Source organism: Rhyacophila brunnea, unplaced genomic scaffold (genome assembly GCF_057557595.1).
Source record: "Rhyacophila brunnea isolate RB1 unplaced genomic scaffold, BYU_Rbru_1.0 scaffold_9, whole genome shotgun sequence".
Taxonomy (NCBI): domain Eukaryota; kingdom Metazoa; phylum Arthropoda; class Insecta; order Trichoptera; family Rhyacophilidae; genus Rhyacophila; species Rhyacophila brunnea.
Genome location: NW_028233361.1, coordinates 25,347,604 through 25,360,102, shown reverse-complemented (window position 1 = coordinate 25,360,102; position 12,499 = coordinate 25,347,604). Strand labels below are relative to the sequence as shown.

Genomic DNA, 12,499 nt, shown 5'->3' with positions numbered 1-12,499 from the left:
GGCATGGGTAGTTTCGATATCTATCTAGTAGCAATAGCTGTATTCACTATTTTCTAGGGTTACGTATGCGCTTGACACGTGAAACCATATCTCAGTACGAGAAGATGGGTTTACTTTGAGGTATAGATAAGTTCTGTAGTTTACATAAGTACTCTGAAATCACTGTGTATTATAATAAATACTATCAGGTACAAAACATGTACTAATTAGTAGTCGTATCTACAAACGAAATGTCATGTAAATTTATCATATCCTCTCAACCATGCTTAAAATATAAGTTACCTATACATTTAGAGATGTTACATTAATGCGTTATCTATTTTTGATTGACTGCTTTTTGAAATTTTAAAGCGTTTTGTAATCACATAATAAATTAAATATTTCAAACAAATAAACGCTTGTACATAGATAAGTACTTTCCATATTATCTCATTTATAATGTATGGAAAGGTATTTTGGTTAGGTTTTCTTTAATTAAAGGTTTGATGCATAATTTAAAAATAAATTATGATTTAACATTTAATTTCAAACTAAAAAACGCTTTTATTAATTTTATGGCATAGTTTATGGTTAAATATTACTTTCAAGGCAATAAATTCTTCTTCAACCATGTCCGATCCTAATAGGATCATATGGGCCTCCACAGAGTAGAGGTTTCTATTAACAGATTTTGTTTTTACGAGAAATGGATGTTAGCCACTTGCTCAACCTATTAGGTCCATACCCTGACTCACACACATATTGAAAAACAATATGTGTACTTGCCAGACCCAGGATTGAAACCTGGGACCCACGGCATGCTAGTCTAACGCTCATGCCGCGCGGCCACCGTGGGCGTTAATATTACTTTCAAGGCAATAAATACTTTCCATATTATTTCATTTATTTGGTATGGGAAGGTATTCTTGTTACGTTTTTGTTAGTTGAAGGTTTAAGTGCCCATACGCACTTGCGGCAGGCCGCCTATCGTTTTTTGTATGCAAAGTGCGATATGCGGCAGGCCGCTGCGGTTAGCCGGCATACAAAAAACGATAGGTGGCAGGCCGCCGCGGCTAGCCGCGAGGCGGTCTGCCGCAAGTGCGTATGGGCACTAATAGATACATTGAAAATAAACCACGTAAGTTATGACGATAGCAACATTTCAAACATTCACGCCATAAAGGTTTAAAAAAGTTTATTAGAATCTCTTGAATAATCAATAATATTTTGCGAATTAATCCATTATTCTTGGCACTAGTGAATTATATTGTATTTTTTTAAATTATATTAATGTTACTATTGAGAAAAAAATCACACAAAAAGCACATATAATATTATACACTACACTAAGCATTACTTGTAATTTTCATTTAATAATACTGTGAAAATGGTTTATGAGTTACATCTATATTAAAATAATCCTAAGTTTACATTTCGACATAAATTATAATAATTATGTTTTATTAAGATTTAAGATTACATTTATGACATTTATACGATAAATAACAGCCACTATAAGCTATAAATAAATTCCTGTAAGAATATCTTTATTTTTTACCATGTAATGTTAATACAATTTTCTGGCAAATATATATAAATACATTGTTATAATAATCAGTGCGAGTCGTTAAGAATGTTGAACAAATTCGCCGGAGAAGTCTGTCAGAATAATCATTAACAACTTAAGGGGCGTAAAATGCGCTCGGCGAGAGAACGGCGAGAGATGTTTCACTCGGTTCGTCGGAGTGACATCTAATGGCATTTCTAGCTCCTGCTACTTGACCCGCTTCATTTTGACAGAAGGATCCATTCATCTTCCATACTGCCTGGCATTATCAACGGAGTTCACAGACCCTGCAGAAAGGAATGGAATAATCATGTTTGTGAATATGTAATTTGTAATGCAGGAATTTCTAAAAAAAAGGATTTACTTGTGCTTTTCTCAAGGTTACTGTGTACGTATTATTTGTAAAAGAGTAATTGTGTGTGTGTAAATACTTTATTTTAGAAAAGAACTCAGAAATATATTATATAATAAAATTATATCGTACTATACTTACAGCGATGTCGGAATATTTTTATTATAATTGTCGAAGATTAAAGACTAAAGAAAAGTTTGCAGAATATTGTTTAAATACAAAATGAAAATGAACACCAACTAATTTATGCTCTTGATTTGGTTACTTTTTTTTTTTGACTATGTCCGATCCTAATAGGATCATAATATTATGGGCCTCCACAGAGTAGAGGTTTGCATTAACAGATTTTGTTTTTTACGAGAAATGGATGTCAGCCACTTGCTCAACCTATTAGGTCCATACCCTGACTCACACAAATTGAAAAACAATATGTGTGCATGCCAGACCCAGTATTCGAACCTGGGACCCACGGCGTTATAGTCCAACGCTTACGTATTGTTACGTATTGAATAAGATGTTTATTTTTAAAAAGGGCCGCACAATCGACGACTGTTCTCAGTTATCGATTGGGCGACTTATCTCTTTATTTGCACTTTATTATCAAATTAAAATACAATATTATAACAAGAATAGAATAAAATAATTATTTAAATTCGAACACAGGAGGACACTAAACTGACATACCGATAACCGACGCGCACGTGATGTATGAGGACTCGCAACTGAACTCGCTCTGATGATTTGTATAATCAAGGGGCTTTATATATTACGATAATGAGTCAATTAAGTTGACGATTGATAGTCATGCTTCATTAACACGTAACCCATTACTTTTGTTTACTCAAAAGTGTTTAGCCTTCGATTTGTTATTGATATGTAAGTCACACGTGTTTATCTACGTGGTTTATTAAGTAATAGATTGAGGTCATGGGTACATAACACCCTCCTCCTTAAGAAACTTGCTAATATTTTTTAATTAAATTAGCCAGTTGTAACTGACTGTAAGATATCCTCTTTAGTGGGATGAATTCTAGGAATGATTCTAGGTGTAAGCTCTATGGCTATACTTTCATTTTCATCATCGTTTACATTAATTCCAATCGGAATTTCATTTATATTTTCTCGGTCATGTCTTGGTTTAGTCCTTCTATATTTTACAATATTAAAAGTTTTCTTATTAATTATAAAATGTTTATAAATTTTTATTGAAACGAAAAGCACTATAGCTAGGATTACAATGGTTGTTAGTACATATATTATCTTAGTAAATATTGAAGAATGTCTTACAATCGTTGGTTGTTTTTCATATTCTTCCAATTGATTATTGAATTTATCAAATTTTTCTATAACATTTTTTGAATTTCCATTATCAATATTAATTAATTCTATTGGTTCTACTCTGTTTAAAGTGTAATTGTTATCGTCTATGAGACAGCATTTATCTTTAATGATATTAATGTTAGTGTATGGATTTTCATACTCTGTTAGAATACTATCTGTGCCAGTTAGGCTGATTAAACCATTATTAGTTTTACAATCCTTTTCTAATTTTATAATTCCTGTATGGAGTACTTCAATATTTATTGATTTTAGTTTTTTACAATTAATAGTCAATCTTCTTTTCTCGGATACTGTGTATAACCACTTATTATTTGAGAGTTTTTGCCAAAGGTTTACAGATCCTTTTATATTTCTTACGTTACACATTTCTGGGATGAATTTAACAATGTTCAATAAAAGTTGGGGTTCACAATGCATGTTACTATGAGTTGATAAAACATTTAATTCTTCACATATAAATATTTGATTAATTATATTCTTACATACTATTTCTATGTTATTAATTGGTACATATGTCAGCTCGTCTGTAGATATTGCCATGTATGTATGTGTTGGTAAAATTAATGAGTATGTATTGGTGTCATTGGTATGAGGAATAGGTAATGGATAGGTTTTATATAATTTAAATTCATTCGGTAATGTTAAAGGTATTTTTAGTAAATAAACTAATTTATTATTCATGTAGTATACTGTTAATTTTGAAATCTCTATAATTAAATGCATATTTTCTAGTAGTAGTGGTAATGGGAAATTTGTCCCATCTGGTAACAAATTTGATCTCTCATTTAATTCTCTATATAGTGTTGCTGGTGATAAGATACTCGGATGTAATATATTCTGTTTAGCCATTAAAATTGAATTTATTATTGTACTTAAATGATCTGTTAATCTTTCTAAGGTCAACGCTATTAATTCGGTTTGTTCCGTTATCAGTAACAGTGTTTCAGTATATTCTAATTCGCTTTCGGTTGCATTAATTGATTCGTCTATTCGGTTCATACCATTAGTCAAAAGGTATTCATTTAGTTTCAATTTAGTCATTGTTTGATTAAATTTTTCTAAAGCATCTTTAGTTACGTGCACCTGGTCCTTCATGAGTTCCATTAGGTGTTGTTCATTTATGTTAATTTTATCGATTGATTCATCATAAAAAGTCGCGTCGTCGGCGTCTAAAGTGCCGAAGACTGTTTTGAATATTGATCCTAATCCATCAATCAATCCACGTTTATTTCGTCTGCTATTAGTTAAATGAATAATATTTTCATATTGATTTGTAATATCTTCAATGTCGTTATTTAATGGTGTTAGTAACCTTTTACATTCTAGTCTACCATATATCTTAATTGCTATGTTACATTTTATTGTTATATTATTTATATTGTTAGTAAGAATACTTAATTCCTGTGGAATTATGCTTAGATTAACATATGTTATAGTCGTCCATGTCTCTTCACTGAGTTTAAGGACTCCTATCTGGTCGAAATATATTCCATTTCCTTGTGTGATTGGTGTATTTTGTGTATACACTTGGTGAATAAACAATCTGAAATTATCCATTAAATGGTTTTAGTAAATTATAGTGTACTCTTTTCAATTTATTGTTTTCGATTTGTATTGTAATATTCTGGAAATCGTGAATTTCTTTTATACGATATGGTCCTTTCCAGTTCGGGGTCAATTTTTTGTTTAATGACCTCGGTGTTATCGATACCTTGTACCATACCCAGTCGTTGATTTCATATACGTAATTAGATGCGTTCTTATCGTAATTTCTTTTCGATCTCATCTTTGAGCGTAATATGTGTTCCTTAGCTGTTAGTCTTATATTAGCCAATCGCGTTTTTATATTGTTTATGTATTGTCCATACGTAATGTTTAATTCGCTGTTTTCTATTGAACTTGGCAAGTTCGCCTTAACTCCGAATACTAACTCATAAGGAGTAAATTTAGTTGTTGAATGTTCGCTCGTATTATAGCAAAACATAGCATACGGTAGGTATTTATCCCAATCAGTATGTGAGTCATTCACAAAGTGTGATAAATAATCCTTAAGGGTTGAGTGTGATCTTTCTAAAGCTCCATTTGTTTGTGGATGATAAGCTGTAGTTTTAAGATGTTTTATTTTAAATAATTTTGTAAACTCTTTCATGATATTACTCGTGAATTGCGTACCTAAATCTGATAAAATCGAATTTGGCACTCCGTAATGTGAAAAGAATGATATTAAAGTTTCCGCGACTGTTTCTGCGTTTGTTACCTGTATTGGATATGCTTGGGAAAATTTAGTTAAGTCATCTTGTAATGTTAAAATATATTTATTTCCGTTATTAGTTTCGTTTAAAGGTCCTACGAGATCTATCGCTACTCTTTCGAAAGAGGTGGATGATGTAGTTGTTATTTCCATTGGTGCCTTGAATTTACGTCTGTCTGTTTTATTAGTTTGACAACCCCTACAACTTTTTACGTATTTTAATACTTCGCCTTTCATATTTGGCCAACGATATTTGATTTTAATTCGTGCTAAGGTTCTATGATATCCTGAATGTCCTGAAATAGGTGAATTGTGACATTCGTTTAATATTATGGGAATCTGGTCTCTACTTGGTTCTATTAATTTATTTTGACAAATTACTATTTGTATGTTAGTATTTCTAAACATATATTGAATAAGCATTTTAATTTTCCCAAAGATTATATTATCATAATCGTTCTTAAAATTGGATATAGCTAATTCTTTTATTTCGTCTTTAATAAGTATTTCGCGTAAGTTTTTAAGTGTCAAGAATATGTCTTTTAATGTTGCTTTGTCATAATAATGAATTTTAGTTAAGCAATGGTAATATTTCGTTTTTCCGTTACGTGACGTTGTCGTTATTACTTCATGTTGCTCCTTTTCTCGGGTCTTTAAGTTTGTTTCATTATCTTCTATTACTTCTAAAACAAATTGATTTGAATCGTCAAAATCGAGAGATGTTGAATATGCGATATTTCGATTGTTTTGTGTTAATAACAAATCGTCACATTCATATAAGTTATCATATGCTATAAAAGGATTTTCTTTCATGTATTTTACATATGATTTATAGTCATCTGTATTATCATCTAATATTGCACTTTCCTCGTTATGTTGTGATTCTATACTTGGTATTATGAAATCTTCGTCGAATATATCTCCTAAAGTGAGGACATTAATGTTTTTCTCTACGTTAAATATTGTTATTTCGATATTCGTTGTGTTAAATAAAAATGTTATCATTTGTTTAACTCGTTGCCAAGCTAATCCATCTAATCCTGTTGCTAATTTGGGTAATGCTAGTTTTTTAATGTTATTCTTTATTAAGTGATCTCGTAAGCTTTTTATTGCGTAGTATAGATTCTCGTAAGTTGGTTTATGAAAATAGTTTTCTTTCGTTATTAAGTGATAGATAATTCTATTGTCTATTTTTGAAGTTATAAAATCAGTTATTTCTTTCTTATGTTTTCTTAATTCTTGATAGTTATTTATTATCTCTTTAATTTGTGCTGCTAAACCAGCTGACATTTTTGCATCTTTAGATATACAATGTGCGAAGTCTGATTTGCAATTTAATATACTGTCATTTTTCTCTAGTAATTCGTATTTTACTTCATTTTTATCGTTCTCTAGAAAATCTTCGTAAGTATCATGTAATTTAATTATTGATTTTACCTGGTTTGTACATTATTTCGTATTCGTATTCCTCAAGTTTAAGTCTCCATTTTACTAATCTAGAAGAACCTGGTTGTTTAATATTAAAAAGATAAACTAATGGTTTATGATCGGTGATTATTTTAAACTTTCTACCGTATAGATATGGTCTGAAATGGGTAACTCTCCAGTAAATAGCTAATAGCTCCTTTTCTATTGTGCTATAATTTATTTCTGCTTTATTTAACGTTCTCGAAGCGTATGATATTGGGAGATCTTTTCCAATTATGCCTTGGCTCAAAATACTTCCTATTGCATAATTTGATGCATCTGTAGTTAATATAAATTCTTTAGTAAAATCAGGGTATTGTAACAAAGGTGCTGTAGTTAAGTGTTCTTTCAATTTTTCGAATGCTATTTCTTGAACATTAGTCCAATCGAATTTTGTATCATTTTTCAATAAGTTTGTTAGAGGTTTAATTGTTTTGCTGAAATCTTTTATGAATCTTCTATAATAGCCTGCTAATCCCATAAAAGCTTTAATGTCTTTTGGGCATTTTGGTCTAGGATAATTTTTTACTGCTGATATTTTATCTGGATTGGGTAAAACTCCTTCATTACTTATTATGTGTCCTAAATAGGCTACTTCCTTTCTTAGGAATTCACATTTATCTGGTTGTAATTTAAGGTTGTTTGAGTCTAGTCGTTTAAATACCTTTTCTAATTTTTCATTATGTTCTGTCAGGTTAGTTGCATAGATTACAATGTCATCAAGATATACAAAGCATGAAGTACCATTTAGTCCTGTCAATACGTTATTTATTAATCTCTGGAAACTAGCAGGAGCCGTCTTAAGGCCGAATGGCATACGATTGTACTCGTAATGACCACTTGTTGTCGTAAAAGCAGTTTTTGCTTTGTCTTCCGCTTTAACTGGTATTTGATGAAAACCGTTTGCTAAATCAAGTATTGTAAAATAGTTACAGTTTCCTAATTGATCTAATATTTCGGTAATATTAGGCAGAGGATATGCATCTCCTATTATGTTATTTAATTGTCGATAATCAATAACTATCCGCCATTTTGGTTTTCCCGAGGCGTCCATTTTCTTGGGCACGACCCATAAGGGGCTAGACCACGGAGATGTCGAAGGTTTAATTACTTTGTCCTTAAGCATTTGATCGATTTGCTTATCTACTTCCTCTTTATGTATCATAGGATGTCTATAATTTTTTTACATGTATCGGTTTATTTGACTCTGTATTTATTTCGTGTTGGACCGCGTTAGTAAAGCTTAATTCATCGCCTTCTAAATGAAAGACGTGATTATATTCGTTACATAATTCTAATAATGATGAAGCTTCTTCATCATTGAGATGATCTAATCTTATTGATTGTTTAGGTTTATATATTCTATTATTAACATTCTTTATCTTATAATTAAACGCATATATATTTTCGGGTATTGGTTCAAGTATCGTTTTCAGTTTATTTATTCTTAAACTTTCGTCTGTAGTGTTTAAGATGGTACATATAGATTCGTTGTTTTCATTCACATTTACAATTGCATTTGATAAATATACTCCTGGTATATTTAATTCCATATTTATTAATCCACTTTTTATTTCAGGATTTAATATTTTGATATTTATAACTGTTTCACTACGAGGTTTAATTACATAGTTACAATTTTCATAATCATTGGTCTCTGCGGACTCATTTTGCATTTTAATCGATATTTTATCGTTTATTATCAACTTTTCTGTCTTGTAGTCTATTTTAACGTTGTAGTTTTTCAAAAAATCTCCGCCTATAATTCCGTCATAGTGGAGATTCAAGTCATTGTCTTTAATTACATAAAATGTGTGCCCTTCACATTCATCATAGAAGTTAAAATTTATTATTATACTTCCAATAGTTTCTGCAGTTTTTTCTTTATCTATGCCTTTCATTTCGATTATATCGTTGACATTTATTTTCATTTCTGGGTTTAGGCAATGATTTTTTATAAGGGATATTCCCGCACCGGTGTCCATTAAAAATTTCCGAGTTACAAATTTTGTTTTATATTTAATTTGCAATTTAATGTATCGCATAGTGTCCGAATTGATGTGATATATTAAACAGGATTTTAATTCGTCACTTATTAGCAATCTGTCAGCTCGACGCGCCCCTCGACAGACTGTAGCCCGTTTAAATGGTTTATGCGCGATGACTTTTCTTGTACTCGTTTTCCATCGTTATTTTTCTTTGTATAGCATTCATTAATAAGGTGACCCTTCTTTTTACAATAGCTACATATTTTGACATTTTGGGAATAATTTTTATTATCATTATTTCCATTATATTTTGCGTTAGCGTTTCTATTAAAATAGTTATTATTGTTATAACCATTATTGTTATTACCTCCGTTATTATATCCATTATTATTTCTACCACCGTTATTATAATTATTATTCGGATTTCTTGCTTCTACGGCGTGAATGCGCCTGTCAAAGTTAGGTTTTCTATCATTTTTACGATAGCAATTTGTTGATTCGTGTCCCGTCTTTTTACATATTGTGCAAAAGGGTTTATTGTGATGGTCTTGTTTTTTATTCATTTCATAAATATTTTCCTCTTCTAGAGTGATTTTACACGCTTCATTCAAATTAGCGGGACGCATAGCTCTTACTAGAAAGCCTATTATTTGTGGGAGTAACCTGTACGTGAATAGTTGTAACCCTAATTTTTGAATGTTTTCAATCTCTCCATCTCTCAATTCAGATTTAGAGGTTCGGTTTATCGATTGTACACAGGCGTCGATACAAGTTTCTATTTTGTTGTAGAAATCCGTAACGGTTTCGTTTCGTCCCTGCCTACAATGTTGAAGTTCAAATAATAGTTGAGCATATTGTTGTCTATCTCCGAAATTTATGTATAAAACTTCCCTGAGGTGTACAAATGATGTTATAGATTTAGGTTTACATGCTCGATATGCTTTGCCCTTTATTTGATTGATTATGTAATTAAGCAAGCACGTTTGCTGTTCTTTTGAAGCCAATAATAATGCTTGTTCGCACCCGGCAATGAAGGAATCTAATTTATCTCTATCTCCATGAAATGGCTCAACAAATTTTATAAGAAAGCTTATGTCGTTCGGGGGGTACACGTAAACAACATCTTTATCTACTCTCGAAGTGGATGGGGTTGACGGTTCCGTCATCTTATATAAATTTTTTTTTTAAAGCTAATTTATATTTGCAATTATTTAACAATTAAAGTGTTAATGAGAGGAGCAGTATACGATGTGTAATAATGTTTTGGCAATAAAAGCTGACAAATGCACTTACAGGATAAAAGTAGACGCTGCCACCTGCATCTTCATCTCTCCAGTATGTGTGTGGTGTGTAGTAGATGTCTTCTAGTAAGGTCTCGTCCGGGATGTCTCGTTCGGGATATCTCGTTCGGGATAACTTATCTAGGATGTCTTGTCTGTAGGTCTGGTTCCGGATGTCGTGTCTATTGTCTCCTGATTCTGTTGTTTTCGGGAAGGTTCTTGGCTGCCTTGAAGGATGTAGAATCCACCGTTCTTGACTCTTGATTTGTTGTCCTGAATCTTGACGTTGTTAGCCGCAAGAGTTAGTGACGCTGCTCAGTCTCGATGCCAACGGAATACGTAGTTCTCATCAACGCGAGGATGTATCTTCGCGGGCGATAAATCGTCGTCCCTCGTCCTGAAGGCTCTGAGTTTTAATTTCGAAATTGAGTGATTAAACCCAGTGAGAATTTACTTGATACCGATTATTCGCGACGTTTAACTTTCTCTCGAATTTTCTTTCAGTACGTCTACTAATTGAAAAAGTGAAGCAATCCCACCGCTATCACCAAAATTATTCTGTTGTTACGTATTGAATAAGATGTTTATTTTTAAAAAGGGCCGCACAATCGACGACTGTTCTCAGTTATCGATTGGGCGACTTATCTCTTTATTTGCACTTTATTATCAAATTAAAATACAATATTATAACAAGAATAGAATAAAATAATTATTTAAATTCGAACACAGGAGGACACTAAACTGACATACCGATAACCGACGCGCACGTGATGTATGAGGACTCGCAACTGAACTCGCTCTGATGATTTGTATAATCAAGGGGCTTTATATATTACGATAATGAGTCAATTAAGTTGACGATAGTCATGCTTCATTAACACGTAACCCATTACTTTTGTTTACTCAAAAGTGTTTAGCCTTCGATTTGTTATTGATATGTAAGTCACACGTGTTTATCTACGTGGTTTATTAAGTAATAGATTGAGGTCATGGGTACATAACAGTATATACTATTATTTACGATTTGACGGTATTATTCATCTAAGTAATAATGGTCCTGGCAAATAAATCTTTTAGCACAAGTTTTTTTACCATGTTCGACCCAAATATGGGCGTCTACAGAGTGTATAAACAGATTTTTTAAATTTATTTTACGTTAACCCCTGATCTACGACGTTGTAAGCCAATGTGGAAACCTCTCGGCCTTCGTGAGTATAAGTTACTCACTACAATTAAAATGAAATGATGTTTTAGCTATTTTAGTTTAAAAAAATACATTTTGTTTTGTGATTTTACCGAGGCTTTGACTGCAACTGTCATATCGCCTCTTCTCTTCTAGAAGAGGATCCGTTGTTCAGGTCCTCACATCCTATTCTGTTAAATAACTTTACAATTTTGTTTAGCTCTTCCGTCTTACCCACCGCCAGGACACCCTTCGATTCGTCGACATTCTCATAGATATCCGCAATTCGCAGCATTACTCTGTGAAGTTCATATTTAGGGCATCGTAGTGCTGTATGTACAATGTCCTCTAAAACATGACATTCATCGCAGACTTGCGATTCGCTTCTTCCCATGAGGACATCAATACTTTTGCCCATTATGTGTCCTGTTCTTAGTCTCAGTATTAACTTAAGCTCATTCCTCGTCAAAGGAGACTCTACAAACCAGGGCATCTCTTGTGGTGATGGTAGAATAGACTTACTACATTTCCCCTTTTCTGATGATGCCCTATGGTGAAAATCTATCCACATACTTTGGCCCATTTTCTTTATAGCCTCATTCCAGTCCAGGTTTTCTGGTATCCACTGATATAAATACATTCTTTTATTTTGTGCAATTTTTGGTATGGTAATAATAACGGTGATTCAAAAAAATAAATCGTAAGTAAGCTTCCTTATTCATTTTCTCTATCCTTCTTCTGGATAAAATTTAATATTATGTTACTAGCTGAACTACCCGGCTTTGCACAGGGTCGCTTCGTGGTTATATTTATCTTAGATATTTAAAAAATAATAAGAGGTAATTATTTTTTTAATATTAAAATATCTGTGTAATACAATATGGCAATATGAAAATAATTCTAATAGGAGTAAACGTCAAACAAAAGAACACTAAATTAAAATCGAATCCAAAATATGCAAACGTTATATGTTACTAATATGTAGTAAAAAAAATCAAAATTGGATGGAACAAACAAACAACAATTTTTCTATTTTATATAATACTAATATTGAAACCTTCGCAGGTAGCAAAAATTTCATCGCAATCGGA

At 32.0% G+C, this 12,499-nt stretch overlaps 1 protein-coding gene across 1 annotated transcript; it reads right to left on the bottom strand.

Annotated features, from left to right (window-relative positions):
- Positions 1-1,789: 1,789 nt before the first annotated feature.
- LOC147063428 (uncharacterized) lies at positions 1,790-5,157 on the bottom strand. Its single transcript, XM_085959413.1, has 3 exons — positions 3,186-5,157; positions 2,583-2,631; positions 1,790-1,833 (listed from the first exon to the last, which is right to left on the bottom strand). Exons 1-3 carry the CDS (start codon positions 4,794-4,796, stop codon positions 1,790-1,792), a joined length of 1,704 nt encoding a protein of 567 aa, XP_085815539.1. The 5' UTR covers positions 4,797-5,157.
- Between the last annotated feature and the right edge of the window lie 7,342 nt (positions 5,158-12,499).